This window comes from Protopterus annectens, chromosome 14.part0, assembly GCF_019279795.1.
Source record: "Protopterus annectens isolate FY-2018-M chromosome 14.part0, PAN1.0, whole genome shotgun sequence".
NCBI classification, from domain to species: Eukaryota; Metazoa; Chordata; order Ceratodontiformes; family Protopteridae; genus Protopterus; species Protopterus annectens.
Window position 1 is genome coordinate 961560475 of NC_056748.1, and position 12834 is coordinate 961573308.

General features: G+C 39.5%; 1 protein-coding gene across 1 annotated transcript in view; it reads left to right on the forward strand.

Moving 5' to 3' along the window:
- The first annotated feature begins 548 nt into the window (after positions 1-548).
- Positions 549-12834, forward strand: part of LOC122789364 (rho GTPase-activating protein 22-like) — a 1062881-nt gene continuing 1050595 nt past the window's right edge. The window contains exon 1 of the mRNA XM_044056754.1: positions 549-674. Within this exon, the coding sequence (XP_043912689.1) occupies positions 569-674 (106 nt within the window). The 5' untranslated portion in view covers positions 549-568. The remainder of the gene's footprint in view (positions 675-12834) is intronic.

Here is a 12834-nt window from a genome sequence, read left to right on the forward strand (position 1 = left end):
TGTAGACATCTTGTACATTTTAAATGTGCTTTTGTTGGTCAGTATTTTTTCCACAGAACAAATTGTAGAATAACCCCTGAGACAATGGAAAAATGCCCCCTCAGTTTTATAGTTACAAGTGCGACCTTTGCATCTCCTGTGTTTGTAAATTCCATTGTGAATTATATATGTTGTTTGTAAATATGGTAGGTAAGGAATTTTAAAATAAGTATTTACAACCACAGGAATCTCATGAATTGTGTATAAGCATGTTATTTTACTTATGATTATATTGGTGGCTTTTCAAGGGATAGGAATTAAAATATTAAAATGGTTTTTCTTAATTAAAATTTGAAAGTTACTTTGTAGAAATTTTACTAAATTAACTGAACATCCTCTAAGTGGCAAAATAAATAACATACCATCATTTTGTCCATGTTAGCAATGAAAGGAATGTTTAGTAATAAAATCTGATGGCTAAAAAGAAGCTATCATATAGAAATAAGATCTCCACTCTGGATAAGAATAAAGTTATAATTTGTGATATTCCTTTGCTTCTTTTTCAGGTAGTACAGGGGATCGTGACCGAATGACTGTTAACCATGAAACTTTGCTCCTTATGGCTAACTCCCAGAATGATATGGAAGATTGGGTAAAAGCCATTCGAAGGGTGATATGGACACCGTTTGGTGGAGGTATTACAAATAGCTCACATGAAAATAAATTAAAGGTGTTGCCACAAGGTAAACTGATAACTGTGCTTTTAGGGTAATGTTGGTTTTAGTTGTCTTGTAATCCTGGCAGCCAGTTATATTTGAGGATTTGCTCTATGCACTGTTTCTCTTTTGTTAGGTCTCAGGAAATGTTATTTGCAACTTATCAGAAAATATTTGCTTTGCAAAGAGATCAACATAGTATGGCTTTCCTTTGGAGACTTTATAAATCTACATTTAAGATAGATGAGCTTTGTTTTATGGCTTAACATCCCTGTAACCTTTTGATAAAGAGATAAAGCTTGTGGATATACTGCTGAAGTGACAACACAAAGAAAGGGAAAACGGTGAAATAATGAATAGAAGGAGAAACAAAGTAGACCTCAAAGACACACAGCCATTTCAATAGGGACACCTTTAGGTTTGGGAGAGAACAAGTTCAGTTCAACATCCAAACAGGAAGCTCACTCTCGGAAGATTGGGAGAGAATGAGTTCAGTTCAACATCCAAGCAGGAAGCTCACTCTCAGAAGATTGGGAGAGAACGAGTTCAGGTCAACATCCAAGCAGGAAGCTCACTCTCAGAAGATTGGGAGAGAATGAGTTCAGTTCAACATCCAAGCAGGAAGCTCACTCTCAGAAGATTGGGAGAGAACGAGTTCAGGTCAACATCCAAGCAGGAAGCTCACTCTCAGAAGATTGGGAGAGAACAAGTTCAGTTCAACATCCAAGCAGGAAGCTCACTCTCAGAAGATTGGGAGAGAATGAGTTCAGTTCAACATTCAAGCAGGAAGCTCACTCTCAGAAGATTGGGAGAGAACGAGTTCAGTTCAACATCCAAGCAGCAAGCTCACTCTCAGAAGATTTGGAGAGAATGAGTTCAGTTCAACATCCAAGCAGGAAGCTCACTCTCAGAAGATTGGGAGAGAACGAGTTCAGGTCAACATCCAAGCAGGAAGCTCACTCTCAGAAGATTGGGAGAGAATGAGTTCAGTTCAACATCCAAGCAGGAAGCTCACTCTCAGAAGATTGGGAGAGAACGAGTTCAGGTCAACATCCAAGCAGGAAGCTCACTCTCAGAAGATTTGGAGAGAACGAGTTCAGTTCAACATCCAAGCAGGAAGCTCACTCTCAGAAGATTGGGAGAGAACGAGTTCAGTTCAACATCCAAGCAGGAAGTGCACTCTCAGAAGATTGGAGGAAGAGGAGAATGAGGAAAAAATGCATGTAGATATGGGCTGTGAATTTGCCAACAAGCACTTAAATCACTGTTGCTAGAATGACCTACCCATATACTGGATCATGTTCAAACTCTCCTGCCTTTGAAGACTTGCCCCCGTCCCCACACACACACACACACAACTACTTATATGCTTCTATTGCTACCATCCAAGGGCAATTCTGTCTCATCTCCCATGTCTAATACACTGTAACTCCTAATATTTTATGCAAACGACACCTGTACTGGTGCCATCATATGACACCAATACCCTCTTATGTCCTGCTCCCAGCTGCACTGCCTGACACTGAGTGAAAGTTTCTGAATGTGACCAAAAACAACATTGACTATAACAGACACTCAGTTACTACATTGTCATCTGGTTAGAGAGCAAAACTGAAGCTTATCTGATTATCTCAGATGCCGTGGTCTGTTGAGCTCAGTGGTCAGTACTACAGCTGCTTATCAGTTGTACCTTGTGTGATGCTGTGGTAAGAGAAACTGGATATATGCTGTGATGTTTTATAATGTTTCCTCTTTCTTAATTCAGCATGTAACACATTTGTAATCTGTATATAAACTTTTTAAAATCTGTCTGGGATTGCATTTATAATATGAATTAACAGTGACAAGAGACTTGCATTTGTTCTTTTAAATAATATAAACGTATGTGAGGAACATGCAATCTTGTGGGGTGAAAAATGCAGTTACTAGCAATAGATGCTTGTAAATCAGGAAATAATTAATTGCTCATTTGTTTGCTTGCATATAACTCCAGGGGAAGTCATAAAAGAGTTGCCAGTCAGGAAACTAGTGATCTTTAAAGTTGTAAAAAGCTAGGAACTAACACCAATATGGTAAAATCTTGTTAGGATTTCTCCTGTTTTTTTTTCTGCGTTTGAAAAAAAACTGTGATAATTACTCCTAGTTCCTGGGAAATAAAATGTTTTGAGCAAGAGTAGAAAAAGTATGTAAATGCTAGAAGATCTTGTTCTATCTGTTTTGTAATCTGATGTATAACATTATAGTAACTCAGCAGTAAGGCAATGACATTCTTTGAGACAGAGACTACCAGCGTATGTTGCTAAGTCAAAGCTTTCCTTCTAAATATTTTTTATCTGTACAATTATTTTACTATTCTTTTTGAAAATGCATTTACTTCTGTGTAGTTAATTTGTACCAGTATAATCTAATGTCCTTGTTTTCCAATTAAAGTTCTTTACTCAGTTTAAGATCTTGACTGTTGTGGTCAGTATTTGTGCATTATTTTTATTTGGAAGAGGGAAGTATTTAGCACTGTAGGTTGGCCAACTACTGATATCCACATTTAATTGGATAGATTACTCTGCATATTATCATTGTGTTTATTGTTAGTAGTATTATTTTAATATTGATCAAGAATGCTGTGGTAGCTGGTTCATCCCTATCCCTGTCTAAGGTGGTGACAGTATTAGCTTGGTAGGATGAATGTTGTAGAGAATTATAGAATTCTGTCAGCCTTTCATGGGAAATATGTGTGAAAGAAATTTGTTTGAAAGGCAGTTACCATTGGTAAAGGTACTGAAGACATGGACATTCACAGCAGAAGTGATGAGAAAGAGGGCTTGAGTTGCAAAGCCAAAGACTCAGTGCAAAAAGTGGTCAGTTCTCAGTCTTAGTAGTATTAGATGTGGATACTGAAAGACCATAGCCTAGGCATCAATGCAAATTTACTCTATGCCCTAAAGGCCAAGTTTTTTTTTTTTTTTTTGTGAATTAGTCAGTGAATTAGACTTGTGTGCATATTTCTCAATTGTACTTGTTGGGTGCCACTATTGTGGATCAAGATTCTATCATTCTGTTGGCCACCAAACCTATTTATGGATACTGGAGAATTTTCAAGGACCCTGTTATTCACATATTTGACATGACATTTGGTTGTCAGAGGTGGGATTAAAACCCTGTTAGTCCCAATCTAGTCATCACACCTTGCGCAACAGTGTGTCACATAGTTTGTACAATATCAGCTGTACCTTACTTATAACTGTATGTCACATAGCAGGATATCATGCAATCAGTATGATATTGGCTGTACCTTATACAGCAACATATCATACAGTCTTTATGATATCTTATGTACCCCACACAGCAGTATATTCCATAGTTGGTATGATATCAGTTGTACCTCACACAGTAGTGTATCTCACAATCTGTCTGACATCAGTTGTGCCCCACACACAACAGTGTATCTTACAGTCTGGTATCACCTGTGCCTCACACCACAGCGTATCACAGTCTGATGTTAGTTGTGCCTCACACACAGCAGTGTATCACAGTCTGATGTCAGTTGTACCTCATACACAGCAGTATATCACACAGTCTGTCTGATATCAGTTGTGCCTCATACACAAATGTGTATCACACAGTCTGATATCAGTTGTGCCTCACACATGGCATTGTATCACACAGCCTAATATTAGTTGTGCCTCACACACAGCATTGTATCACACAGTCGGATATCAGTTGTGCCTCACACACAGCGTAGTATCACACAGTCTGAGATCAGTTGTGCCTCACACAGCAGTGTATCACATAGTCTGTATATACTTTCATTTTCTGCTCATTGAAATATTATGTGTAAATTGAAAGCTTAAAGAAAGGAAGCCAATTAGGTACTACCACAGTCCTCAGAACGTGCAGTTCTTTGCCTAGGTTAAAAAATATGTTTTGATTATTTTTCTGTCCACTGCCTGCTGGTCATCTTCCCTCTGGTGACCACTCTATCTCATTGTTTCCTGTTTTGGTAAGAAATGATCGAGTGTGGTTATCATACAGGGAGCCATTAGTGGTTTGCTGTCCTTATTGTTCCTGTTACAATGAGATCTTGATGTCAGCAGTGGACTGTACCAGTCTCACAGACACATGCTTGCTTCTCATAATGCAGTAGTTATCATGGTGTTCGGTGGTCCTGCACATCCTGTCACCTCATTCTGCCCTTGATAGAGTACTTTGCTTTCACCATGTATCAATACTGAGCAGACCTTCCCTCTACCTTGGCTGAGTGAATTATTGTCAATTTCTTAGTCTCATCCTGTCAACCATGACCTCCAATGCCTAATTCACTAGCTGTTCATTGGGTCTTCTGGGTGACATCCAGGGCATTGTTTTTCTATGCCAGCCTGACTAAAAAATCATTTCCCTGAATGAATGAATGAATGAATGAATCCCATAAAATGGTATGGGAGTCTAGCCTAGAGTTTGGGATAAAAGTGTGGTTGAGGCATTTATGCACATGTGTATGTGTGTCTGTATGTATGTGTGTGTGTGTATGTGTGTGTGTGTGTGTGTGTGTGTGTGTGTGTGTGTGTGTGTGTGTGTGTGTGTGTGTGTGTGTGTGCGTGCAGGTGCAAATTTCTCACTCAGCCACAGATCCCCTTTAAGCCATTTTTAATAAGTGAGCCTTAGCTGTCCAATCTCTAGTACTGAAGATGAGCAATGTAGCATATCTGAAGAAATAGCTCAGCCTTAAACAATTCACTTTACTGTAGGTGTCAGTATTACCCCTTTCTGTTCTTATAAGGAAAGCTTTAAACATGGGCAAAGCCTTTGTTGGTGTTGTGGAATTCAAGGTGGGGAGTGCTTCCATATGATTTGGTCTTGTAGAAGTTGCCTTCTTTGAACCTCATTTTGCATTGTGTTTGATGAGCAATAAGGATAAACCTTCTGAAAAAGCATGATGTAATGTTTTGGATTTTTGCACTGGTACCATCCTCATTAGTTTTGAGTAAACATTAAAATGTTGATTTAAGTTTGTAATTGCTCCATTACTAACCAGGAGATTTAAAACTGTCACAGCTGACTGGTTTCAATATTTATTAATTCAACATAATAAATTAAAAAAAAACTGGAAGCATAATGATGTAAACTGGACTGATTGTCAGGAATACTCCTTTGAAATCTTTATTATTTGCAACTATTCAGGTGAGGTTTATAGCTTTCATATGATGGTCATTTTTTATATTTTTATTATGTGTTTAGAATTATTATTTTAATGGTTGTTGGATGTTGTTGCTTGTCCTTTTTTTCTGAATAAATTCACTGAATTTAATAAAAGAGTCTCCCTGTACAGAATGGGTACACAGGAAAACAGTGGACCATCATGAAGGTCACGAATGATAATGGCCAAGATAAAAGACAAAGCAATTAGTATGCAGCGTTGATCTGAATGAGGTTCTAATACTGACTGGGAGGAGGAGTAAAATGGGACTTCATGACTTACATATAGGTGTATGACTCTTACTTTTGAGTGTGAGAGGTCCAGGGTTCAAATCCCAGACAAACTTGTGTCAACTATTTAATTGTTGGTCAAAAGATTCTTGAAAATGTATATCCCTATAATTACAAAGAAGTTGGACTTGATTCCAAAAGACTTGCTCTCAGTGTAAGTGACCACCTACACTGAGATTAAGTTTTCTGGAATCAGGGCAGACTTGTACTAAGAGCAATTCTTTTGGAATCTGGCCTGTTGTTTAGTAACAATTTCACCACTTATTCTTTCATTCAAAGTCTTTCGGGATAAGGGCAGACTTGTACTAAGAGCAATTCTTTTGGAATCTGGCCTGTTGTTTGGTAACAATTTCACCACTTATTTTTTATTCAAAATGGCCCACTGTTTTCTGAATGTATACCTTTCATAAGTTATCCTTATGTTAGTTAAGTCATGTAAACATTCAGTTTTATTCAACTGGCATAAACTGTAACACATAACGTAAATATACATTCACAGGTGATGACTAGGCTAATGGTGCAAGAGCCTTTACAAGCCTAGTCAAGAATACCCAGGATATGACAGCATGACATCTTAATTTCCCAGATACAGGATGGGGTAGTATATGGGTAGTTGGTCTTTGGGTGGTGGAGCCTTGAGCCATTTTACAGACTGCCTCCGTCCATATGGAACATGGGTAGTACCCCAAGAATAAACTTTCCAGTATTTCTACTTTATGCCATGTATTTTTAATTAACATTAAGTATATTTTTGCTTAAATATACTTTCAACTATAATAGCCCACGCTGATCAAGAACGTTTTGAATTATTTTAACAGGCCAACGTATTCTAATTCCTCCTTTATTTCACTATCTGTTCCTTGCAGACCACCGCATTCATTTTTGCATCTGATAGCTGAATTATTGTGATCCAGCTTGCAAATATTTGGCTATGTGCTAAGGCCATTTCATTTGTAATCTTATATTCCTTTTAATATATTGCAATTATGAAGGCACTTTGCATTGTTTTTTTTTAATTTATAAACAGTCTTAAGGAGTCCCAAGGGCTTAAATTCCAAATGTTAGACCATACATTTAATTATAAGATTGATTTTCATTGTGGTAGTAGTTATCAGTTACATTGTCCAAGTAATTCCAACACAGAAACATGGTTGAGGTTTTAATTTAGACACTAAGCAGTAAGAATAGCAACCAGGGACTCTATTAATAGTCGTACTTTATTCTTAGGTAAGTGCTTTTATGATATTCATTACTTCTTCAGACTGTGATAAAACACCCATTAAAAAGACATTTAAATAATAATAAAATGCCAAACAACAGCTAATCACAGAAAAATGCATTCAGCTTTGCTGCGATACAAATGAGAGAATTTCTGGCTCGTTAAGACAATCATATAATCTCCAAAGCATTAATCCTCATTATTCATTATTAGTATATATCAAATACTTGAACATTAATATAAAGCAAAATTAAAAATAAAACTTACAACCACCTCATCTCTTCAATCTATGAGCTTTCAATATTGGTTTCAGTGTCACGTGATCATTAAGACCCAACCCACAATAGGATCTAAGTCTGTAGATCCACCTTAGCTCCACCCTCTCTGTCTCATTACATATATCACCTAATCCCACATTGTCCATAATATTTTCAATTGCTAAAAATTTTAAATTGTGTAATTCCCCATGTTTATTCTTGTGTTTAGCTATGGCAGTAAAGGTATTTCCCTTACGGGCACAGTTTATATGCTCTTTAATTCTTTCCCATAGTCTCCCATTGGTTTTAGCAATAATCAATGCACTGCATGCAACACAATGTAAAAGGTAAACTATATTCTTAGTGTTGCAGGTAGCTCTTGCCAGGAATATATGTACCCTTCCATTGTCTAGGTGAAAAAACATTGCAGTTCATCAATCTATTCACAAAATGAGCAAGCATGGCACTTAATAGTGCCTAAATCCCCTTTTACTGCTAACTGCATCGTTCTGTGTATCATTTCATATTCAAAAATATGCATGCTGATTGGACAGACTAGTCAGTGTGCCCATTATAAACCCAGCATTCCTCACTCAAAAAAGTTTGTCTGCATAAATCATTTTTCTCTGCACCACTAAACAGAGACCTTAAACAAACTTTGCCATATTCCCAGAGACTACAGAACTGCTCCATAGAGTAACTAAAAAAAAAAAAAAAAAAGATGTCTCAGCGATGGGAGTAGTCCTGTAACAGCTCCATGAATATGGACTCATAGCTTTAAAAATGGCAGAAACTCATGCAAGTTCATGTTATAACTAGGCCATAAATAATGTAATCAGTTATCATGTAGCCGATAGCTATGATCCTAATTTTGTGGCACAAGTAGTTACAGCTACTAAACATTTCAGCTATTATCTTTCTCTGTTGATATATTTAATTTAACAGCTCTTTGCTGTCATTCTCTGTTATAATCTTCAGTTTAATAAAAAAATACTTTTTTTAATGCAGAAAGAAATCAGCTGTAATTTTTAGTAGTCAGTGGTAGGAAATGGTTAGTTGAGGAGCCATCACACTGTAGCTTGTAATGGGATTTTCCTTAGCCCTTAGGGGGACACTACAGTTGTCCACTGTGGGGTGACGGAGTGTACTTTCTGAGGATTTTCCCCATGGGCTCTAACATAAGTTTACTGCCTTCTATCCACTGTATGCCATATTAGCCTTTCTCTCCTCAGTTATCCTGAACTGGAAAGAGACTGAGATGTTTCTGTGGTTAAGAAGAAAACTTGATCTGGCTGTTAGCAGAGAGGTCTAAAACTCCGAGCTATTAATGAATTGCTTCATCCTGTTCTATTATAGGGTAATGTAATGTTCTTCAGGGCTTTATTCCTTCCACCTCAATTTGCCTACTAAAATAAGAAAAATTTGCCACAGGAAGAATAAAAGCAACCTTTTATTTCCACCATTCCACACCTGATTATAAAGCATTCAAACTGCACCAGCAGTTCTGAAAATAAAAACACACGAGCATTCCCACTGTGTCATCTTTTTGCTTCAAAAAGTTACAGAACTCCTACATATGTGAAGTGCCCTTCCCAAAAAAATACCACTATTCATTGTAAGTGAACCTCACAAACAAAACTGTATCCAACTAAATAAAAACAAAGGAATGTTTCTCTTTTGTTTTGATGCATTTGCTTAACCTTGTCATAAAGCACCCAAGTGTTCTTTAATGTATATGATGTAATATTATATCAGTCATTCACTTTATACCCATTTATTTTGGATTCTGTAGTATCAGAAAACATGTCACAGAGTTAAAGTACCTCATTCATATTTACTCCATATGTATAAACACCATCAACAATGAGGTGGACTGCTCTGACTGAGATACAAGACATCTCTATGGATGTATAGCCAGATACCACATTAGTATCCAACAGCCTTTCTCATCTACTTATTGCAACCAGAGCAACTGTTATCAGTTAATTCCTTACATTTTGCACCCAGTATTCTTTGCCATAAAACAAGAGAGTTGATTTCAGTGCCTAGCATGCGATCTACATGTATATCAATGTGATCTAATGCCAAATATGGCCACCGAGCGATTCAGGTATGAGCTGTTTCCACGTGCACTACCAGTGTACACCAGAGCAACGCAGCTCCTGGTGCATGTATGCTAATTACCCCATGCGCAGCAGTGTAGCATGTGAATGAAGGTATATAGCAATTCATGAAGTGTTGCAGGCAATAAGCATGCAGTAATGTAAACCAAAAAAAAAAAAAAAAAAACGGTTTACATTTTTTCAAACATAAAATCGGAGCCATGAAAGCAGACCAAACTTATGTATTATAAAATATATAACCAATGGTATAAAAAAAACATGCACAGCCCATAAAAAAATAACATTTAATGTCATGGCCACACTAACGCAAAGTAAAATCGCAGTGCGTCGGTGTGCAAACGGGATCACAGTGAAAATATATGTATATGTCATAAAACTGCAATGTAACACATTTCATGAATTCCCCATAATAGTCAATGGCATGCATGCTACACCACAACCATGGTGCAAGGGTTGCTAAGGGTCTGTGACAGTGTTCTGCATGGTAACTAGGAATTAGTAGTCAATGCCATGCAAATGAGTCAAGTAATACTGAATCACAAAATCCCCACTGGCGTAAGGATGTACCACACAGCATAGCGGTACAACACCGGGGTGTGGCCTGGAGATAAACATGACATCAAGAAAGGGTTGCGCCATCTTAGCTGTAAGCACATTGGAGCATTGCTAATCCGGGTTGCCTGTTGCTAAGCAAAGCTGCAGGATAGGGGTGTGGAAGTAGCCATATATGTTCTTAGCTGAGAGCACACAAGGCAACCGAAAGTGCATGTGAACGTGAATGAAAATGTGCTCGAAACCCGGTAAATGGCTGCGCACACCATAGCTGAAACAGGAAGGATATGGGAAGGCAATAAGGAAATGCTGCAGCATGGTAATTGGAGTACAAATAAGTAACTGATACCTAGGAACTCACAGTGGGCCATTGACAACAGCTAACAAGGCTGCTAGCAGCTACCTGCAGAACAGGAAAGGAGAGGTGCCGTACTGCAAAGAAAAGAGAACTATCACAGCAGAACAAAGCAAACTTGCAGTAGATCAGCTACATAACACATTTCGCTACATAATCCTGGGTTGGGAAAGTACAAAACAAGAAAGCCGGCAGTTGGATGCATGCCTGACAATGGGAGGGGAATCGGGTTGAAAAGTGAAGTAAAGGGTAATAGATGAATCACGGCAGCCAAGCGTAAGTCAACACCAAAGGCCCCACAATAGCAGTACCTGCCATAAAACCCATAATTAAGATACCCTGCAGCTGGAATTGCACATACACACTCAATTACACCAGCAGCATCCATTGCACAATAGTATAATGTGTGAAAGCCCCACACACACACTTGTGTATTCCCAGACACTCTGCACCATTGGTGTATACAGACAGGGAACTTTTAATATGTACATGTTAGGGGCTGCCATAGCTTTGATTCACCAGCACGTGTTGAAGACTGACGGTGGTGTGGCGAATGATGCTGACAACCATCCCAGGCACCGGTGGAGGAGAAGAGTGTTCAGACCCAGGGTAACCTGCCAGGGGATACATGATCTGGAGATAGTAGAGTGTTACAGGGTGGACAGGGAACCATACAGCAACTTGTTGAGCTGTGCTGGCCACGCCTTAGAGCCAGAAATAACACAGGGTAACCCATCCCAGTGGACATGAAGGTATGTGTAAGCTTGAGAATACTAGCCACAGGTACCTTTCAAAGGCCAACTGGGGATATCATGGGGATCTCACAGGCATCAGCATCCAGGGTACTCCACCAGTTCCTGGATGCCATGTTACCACATGCCAATGAGCACATGTACTTCCCCCGAACACAGGAGGAGTTGGTCAGCAATATGCGTCTCTTCCACCATGTGGCAGACTACCTGGAGGTACTGGGTGCAATAGACTGCATGCACATACACATCAGGACACCACCCGGTGAGCAGAGTAGGCACTACATAAACCACAAGGGATACCCCTCCATCAACTACCAGGTCGTGTGCAATGCCCAGGGCACTATCATGGATGTGTGTGCTGGCAGCCCTGGAAGTTATCACGACTCCCACATCTGGCATGCCTCACAGCTATATCAGGTATTTGCCAGGGGGGACATCGCATATGGCCACCTGGTGGGGGATGCTGGCTCTGCACTGGAACCGTGGATGATGACTTCCATCAGAAATGCACACACAGCCACGCAAGAACGCCATAATGAGGCACATGCAGAAATCAGAATCATAACAGAGCATGGGTTTGGGATGCTGAAATAACGGTTCCTTTTCTTGGACATATCTGGTGGAGCCTTGCAGTACTCTCCAGGCATGTGTGCCCACATCTTCATAGTATGTGCCATGCTACACAATATGATCCTGCGGAAACAGCTGCAGCAGGGACAGAATGGTGATGGCCCTCACAGTCCCCCACCATTGACAAGGGCCCCACAAGCACAGAGGGACTCAGACCATCAACACCCTGTGCCAGCCTAAGTAGGCAGAAGGAGGCATGCCCAGTATGTCCATGCCTTGGCAAAGAGGGAACATATAGCACACACACTGACAGTGTAGGCACCTATGGATTGACACCTTTCTCCACCTGCACACACAGCAAACATGGATGGCACACACACACATGACCACCTGTAAATTGTCATGTATAGGTGGTTTACTGTGTGCATCTTACATAGGCAGCCATCAACTATTGTACACACAACTGCCATTGGCACAAGGTAAGTCAATACCTGAACAGTAAATTAAGCTATCAACATGTGTCCATACTGTATGCATAGGTTCATAGATAAATAGGTAGGTACATGCCTAACTGCCTGAGGCCAGTCATAAGCATAGCCAAAATGTGTCTGCTGTCGCCACCCCATTGATTAACTAACTGTCCATCTGTGGAGCAAAGCCAATTGTGGGATCCCTGGGGTGTATCCACTGTTCCCCACCCAACTCTGCAAGGATTCCCTGGAGTGTTAGTGAGGGGTTCCATATAATGTAATCAGAGATGTAGTTCCAAATAATGGGGAGTACCTGTGACAGGAATCTGTCACTCTGGCATCCTCCAGTTATGGTTGTGG